Source organism: Hibiscus syriacus, unplaced genomic scaffold (assembly GCF_006381635.1).
Source record: "Hibiscus syriacus cultivar Baekdansim isolate YM2019G1 unplaced genomic scaffold, ASM638163v2 tig00002237_pilon, whole genome shotgun sequence".
Taxonomy (NCBI): domain Eukaryota; kingdom Viridiplantae; phylum Streptophyta; class Magnoliopsida; order Malvales; family Malvaceae; genus Hibiscus; species Hibiscus syriacus.
The window spans coordinates 9,016,472-9,023,310 of record NW_024061918.1 but is presented as its reverse complement, the minus strand read 5'-3'; the positions used below and the strand labels follow the sequence as shown (position 1 = coordinate 9,023,310).

The following is a 6,839-nucleotide window of genomic DNA, read 5'->3' as shown; positions in this document are numbered from 1 at the left end:
ATCATCGAGAGCACCTTCTCAGCCTAGTTGTTCTCTTTGTGGTAGGAGATACCTTAGAGTTTATAGGATTGGGACCATGGGTTGTTTTCGTTGTAGATCATTTAATCATTTTATTCGAGATTGCCCAGAAGCTCAAGATGTAGCTTCCGCGTCAACCCAACAGTCAACTACTACAATTCAGAGGGGTAAGGAATTTTAGAGAGGAGGGAGTTCATCTAGTCAGGCTGGTAGGGGTGTAGTTCAGTTTGGAGCTAGCATAGAGCCTAGAGTCGCAACCCGTCAGTTTGTGATCCGAGTTCAAGAGGACGACGATACAACTGATGTGATCTTAGGTACCCTAACCTTATTTTCTATTTCAGTAACCACCCTAGTTGATCTAGTGTCCAACCCTTAAGAGCATATGTTCTAGTAGATAAGATATGTCGTAGATGCCCTGTTGAAATTTTGAGGATAAAATATTTTGTAGGAGATGAGAGTTGTAATACCCAAATTATGGGTCAGTAGTTTGGGTCAAATTGAGACCCATGAGTCGAACCCATTAGATCTTCTAAACCAGTTTAGACCAATTTATGAGAGTATTGGGCTTAGGATGGCTCAAGAGGTAAGGTTAAGTGGTGATTTTAGTTTGGGCTTTAGAGAAAAAAGAACAAAGTGCAATTTACCCAGTACTAAAATTAAAGGATAGAATCCCCTTTATATTAGGTGTTTTTACGGAAACCCATACCCACCCAAAACAATATCTTCTTTTCTCTCTTCTTTTTCTCCCAAGAGCAAGCCAAAAAGGTAGAAGTTTTTTTTAGATTCCAAGCCTAGTTTAAAGAAGCAAAGGTAATAGTCTTAATCTCCTTTCCTCAAGCTTCATTTTGAGCTTATAATCTTAAGTTTTGAGTATGGTTTCCAAATGGGGTTTTAGAGAGGCTAAGGAATTGAAAGGATTCAATTTTATTCTAGTAAATTTGAGTTGTTTGGAGTATCCTTAGCCTTGTTTTAAGCCATAAGTAAGTAGTAATCCCTTTTTCCCCTTTGTCTAGCTAAGAAAGTAGCAGAAAGTTCAAAGGCAAGGGGAAAGAAAAAGTGAATCCTAGCTGAGTTGAGAGGGATTTTAGCAGTCAAGAAAGTCAGGTAACACACTCACAGCTTCCTCATACCAGTTGTGGATCATTAGAAATGAGTTTTAGCTAGAAAGTTAAGATTGAAGCATGTTGAGTAGATTTACATGGTAGATTCATATTAAAGTTAATTTTAGTATGTTTAAACTCTTATTTATGACCCTTGTGATTCACATAGGACTTAATAACATGTGAAAAACCTTAAAGTAATAAAATTATGGAGTTTAGGGGTTAATCTGTGCCTAAATAGGGCATAATTATGGGTGAGTATCGATATTGTTAGAAGCAATATCAACATTGTTTTTGTTTTAGGCATAAAATTAAGAGTTTTTGAAGTATATTATCTATACCCTATGTAAGAGTATCGATACTGAGGGTTCGGTATCGAGACCGAGGGGCTTAATATTGAGACTGAGATTCTAGAATGCCATTTTGGTATCGGTACTCTAGGGAGTATTGGTACCTAGGGTCTCAGCATCGATACTTTTATACGATTATTGATACTCTCTCTTTTCCTCTAAGAGAAACTAGCACAGGGGTATCAGTACCTTGGGTAGGGTATGGATACTGAATAAAGGGTATTGATATTGTAAGGCCAGTATCGATACCAAGGTTTTGTTTTGGGCATTAAATTAAGAGGAGTTCTAGTAGCAAGTGAGGTTTCCCAAAAGCTCTTAATTACTCTCAAATAAGTCTTCAAGTGAGAAAAATAATAATGTTTAATTCAAATGTAGAAACAGGATAAAGTATGGTGAAATAAGACTAGCCTTGGTTGTATGCTCGGGAAATTATCAAGACACCCGAGTTCCTTTAGAAAATCTAGTAGTTTCGAAAGTATAGATTTAGTCTGGATATATCCTTAGGGAGTACACAAGGCACTTTAAGTTGACTAACTAAGGCCAAGTCCTAACACTCGCAAGGGGCGAATTAGTCTAGGGTGGGGTGTCCGATGCAGAGAGATTCTGGGGACCTCATCCTCGGTAGACTAGAGGGTTGTGTGAGCTCCAAGATGCAGAACCCTCAGCCGCACTGTGATGTCTACCATAGAGTAGAGAGTGAATATACAATTATACTCTAGTAGACTTGATAGCTTGAGCCTTTCAGTGATATACAATTAGTATGATCTAGTAGTTAGTGTGGCACTGAGCTAGTTAGCTCACTGTTTGGAATTTGTTTCCTTATACAGATTAGATGGAGCAATTGAGAAGTCGTAGAGCGACCGAGGTCCATACCAAGAGTAGATCAGAGTACGTCTCAAGTTTTTGAAAGGCATGTATATTTATAAACTCTGTATAAAGTTGAGTCGTAAATTGATTTAAAAGTTGGTATGTATTATTTTGTATGTAAATATTTATTTTGGGAGTTCCCCAGTATAAAGTTTATTTATATTTTATGGTTGTTTTAAAGTAAGAGAATGAGAAAAATTTTGGTCAGCCACTCCGGTCCGGTGGTTACATGTAGCGTCCTAATCATTCGACTGTATGTCGTACTGGTCTAGGGTGTTACGAAACATACTAAACATGCAATGCTTGGGGATCTTTTAGGGATTTTAGGATAAAGTTAACCCACCTTTGAATTTTTTAAAAACAGATATATTTTGTCGTCCATAATAACAGTTTAATTTCACACATCATTTAATTGCGTTGATGAAGGAAGAGCCAGAAATAATTAACTTCATTTAACCAATACTCGACCCATTTCTCCTACCTAAAGTAACAAGAGGGAATTAATGATGTAATCTCCTAACAGGGTTTTTTTCACCAAACGAAAATTTCAGTTCAGATCTAATGATTCAGTTTATTTTTATAATTATCTGTTCACATTGTTGCATAATTTAAAGAACATAATTGATATTCTAATATTCAGTTAAAGCTTTGTCGGTTTAAGTGATGATTGCCAAGTAGCTGCACAAAGTTTTTTTTTTATTACTAATGTGAGGTAATTACAAGTAGTGGCGGAACATAAGCAGGACTCGTGAGGGTCTGGGCCCTAAAATTTAAAAAGTTATAATTTAAACCCCTGTACATTTTCAAATAATTTAATTTGGTTCCTCAAAATTAGTAAAAATTCATATTAAACTTTAATTTTTTAATGTTTTTAATTAAATCCCTTCCCAATTTTTATTTTTTTATTAAGGCTCTCAAAATTTAAAAAATTTTAGTTAGACCCTAATATTTTTGGAAAACAATATAATTTAAACCCTTCAAAATTTTTGAAAATTTTAATTTAAACTCCAAATATTTAAATGGCCTCCCAAACTTTCTCACCAAGTTTCGCCATTGAGTACATAGCATTATCTGTTCAAAGATAACTCATAATCTTTTGACATTGAACGCTCACACCCCTAACATCTATGGTGCTCGAACCCGGGTCCTCAAGAATTAACAACAATTCCTTTACCTTGAAGGCCACTTAGTTCGTACATTTTCTAAAAATGGGTGCCAAGAAATTCATTGGTATTATGAGTATTTCATAATAGTACGAATAAAAACATAATATCATGATCATCTGCTGAGAAAAATTAAAAGATGAAATGGGGTGGGGGTTATCTTTTCCCAGGCCTTCAATATGAGGTTTGACTCTTAGAAATTTGTGTTCAAAACAAGTATGATGAGAAAAAAAAGGAGGGGAAACGCATGGAGTTGAAGATGCCAATTCCACCTTCATGTTTCTTTTTAATGGTCCACAGACTTGTAAACCCATTAGCTTTACCTATAGTCATCAAAATGATGCTTCTCTAAAAGGCCAAGGTGTAAACTGTTAAGTATACCCTAATTAACAATCTACGCCATGCATACATGGGAATTTACCGCCTCCCTTAAAAATTTCAAATTTTCATGTAATTTAGATAATTTTTTATTTTTATTGATAGTTTGTTTTTATCTATAAAATTTTATAATTTCATCCTCTTAAAATTTTATAAATTTACCTTCTAATACAAAATTTTACGTCTATCTATACATATCAGATTGACTTTTCGCAACAAGTTACTATTTAATCAGAACTTATTGTTAAACATCTTTTTATAACTTCGAAGTTCTTTCATTTGAAGTTTTTTTTTAGGTAATTATGAGCTTTTTTTAATAGATATATATTGTTTATACTTTGTTTTTGTCTTTTAAAATTTTATAAGTTCTCCCTCTCCTAAAATATTCAAAGTTTTTTCCTAAATATAAAATTATGTATCCATCCTATATAACACCGTACGATAATTTTCAAAGACATTTGACAGAAAATGAAGACTGAGAATCAGGTGAAAGATGATAGGTTTAAACCGGGACAAATCAGTTAGTTCAAAACAAAGAAATATTGGATCGAGGGACATTATTTCGATAGGCACATTGGGAATGCAAGAATTTCTGTGAATTTAAGTTGAACGTATAGCCATGTCAGAATGCTGTGGGGTTCTCTCCATTTCGAAGATGTTTCACATGTTGAATAAAGTTTAATAAACATAATACCAGGGTTAACCATATATCTAAATACTTAAAATACTACTTGTCAATAGGCTAAGCTATGTGATTAGGGAGTTTCACTTTTGTTTTCCGTCATAATTAAAAATTATAATTGATCTTAGGTGGATGGGGAAGCAAAGAACCTTCCACGAGCTTACTTTTGGTGTATGTTCTTTTAATTTATTGTTCATTGAACAAATGTTTGGGGTTGCTTACCTGTACAATCATGAATATCCCATCTATCAGTTCGACTAAAGCCAAATCTCTCTATTTCTCTCTCATTCACACGGTGAAATCTCCAACAAGGATGTATCGAAAGAGGTACGTGGGATATTCGTCTTCCTAAAAATTTAAAATTATTGTATATTTTATATTTTTCTGAGTAAAATCTATTTTTATTCCCCTAGAATTTTATAAATTGGTCACTTTCTAAAATTTTAAAAATTAGTTCCCCTGACATAAAATATCTTGTCTGTTCCTGGCCCCAACTAAATTTATAGCCCAAGGAGCTTATATATATATCCCACCATCACCATCCATCTTCTTTCATCCTTATTTCTTCATTATACAAAAGAAAAATTCTCGTACGAGGGATGTGTAACAACATGGCTTGGAGCCCATCATCTCATCCCATCCATGTATCTTCAAAGCCAAGGCATAGATCAAAACAAACTAAACTTCAAATCTACAGGCTTTGCAGGTATGTTAGTTTCATTTTGCATCTATGCATGTAATATTTTATGTTTTTCTATATGCATAAATATGTACAGGAAAAGGTGCGAAGAAGATGTAAAGAAAGAGATGGAACTAATGAACTTGAAGCTGTATTTGGAGAACAGAAGCATCATTGAGGAGAATGAGAAGTTGAGGAAGAAAGCCAGTGTTCTACATCGAGAGAATTTAGCCTTAATGTGTGAGCTTCAGACCAAATTTCCTCATTTGGATCGCTTTTCTACCACCCTTTTGCTTCTTCTTCAAAACCACTGATCAAGTCTGCAGAAGCAATTATCCATATCTATCTTTTCTTATTCAATGCATGTTAGCAATCTGGAAATTGTAGCATATAACCTTTTGCTTTTAAATCCTAATTAAGATGAACTCAAATGATGGAATTCGAAAATGTTTCACCAAAAACCTGGATGATCAGTTTACATATATCAAACTTGCATAGTTCAGAAAGGGGAGATGATTAAGCATATCATAAAATAATATATATAACATGTTTCAAGACTATAACCTTAAGAGTTTTTGCATCTCTTGAACGCTCTAACCACGATTTTGCATTCAATTTTAATGGCATTCATAGTTCCGTTTTGGCATAGCGATTAAGCTTTATCCTTCCGGCATTTAGCTTAAAGTTTGCTCATACATTGGACGGTCAAGATCATGGCATCCAAGAATATATCAACGTCTCCTGAAACATAAATCATTTTAGGATTCAAACTTCACCCTTAAATCAATGATTCATTGGTTTTAAAAAAAAATTAAATATATATTTTTAATAATCTAAGGTGATTAAATGATAATATTTTTTTCATAATCCATTTTAACTATTGATAACGCACACATACCCTACCGACGTAACAGCTCAAATTCAAGATTTCGAGAGAAAATAATACTCCTTTTAATCACATAAATCACGTAATATATTGCTAAAAACATATATTCTAATAATAACTCAGAAGAAATCTGAGTGACAAGTAAAATACTCTAGAGTATAATCATCAAACTAAATATACGTTTTAAATAATAAAAAAAACATAAAATAAATTACAAATCAAAATAAAATTATCTGATTAGATTATTTACGTACAAAGTTTGAAAACTTGGAAACTATAGAATAACAAATATATTTATTAAGTTCTATTAATAATAGCAGGTTACTATGAATGAAATTTATAAAATAGTATGCTACAAACGTCAGCAATAGCAGGCTCTACAGCCAACTTTGGCTCACCACTCAACCATCATAAATCATAGACTCTTTAGCTTAAATCTTTGGGCACATACTGCTTCAACTTCAATAATTTGCCAAAATCCCATAGCTTGTAAATGACATCTTTGCCTCTCATTATTTTTCACAAAACCAGCAGGCACATCAAGGGAGGGCAGAGGTTATGAAAAGAGCCGCACACCTTCTCTCAGCAGGCAGTTGCAAAATAGGAAATAGTAATATGATATTTCCATTTTGGTTAGTAATTTGTTATCAGGTTGTTATGATATTACCCTTGTTTTTAATGTGCTGTAATTTTCCGTATTTTTTAAGGAATAAAAC

General features: G+C 33.5%; 1 protein-coding gene across 1 annotated transcript; it reads left to right on the top strand.

Annotated features, from left to right (window-relative positions):
* Positions 1-5,128: 5,128 nt before the first annotated feature.
* LOC120139528 (protein LITTLE ZIPPER 2-like) lies at positions 5,129-5,598 on the top strand. The gene is made up of 2 exons (XM_039154714.1): positions 5,129-5,264; positions 5,335-5,598. Exons 1-2 carry the CDS (start codon positions 5,158-5,160, stop codon positions 5,549-5,551), a joined length of 324 nt encoding a protein of 107 aa, XP_039010645.1. The 5' UTR covers positions 5,129-5,157; the 3' UTR covers positions 5,552-5,598.
* Positions 5,599-6,839: the final 1,241 nt, after the last annotated feature.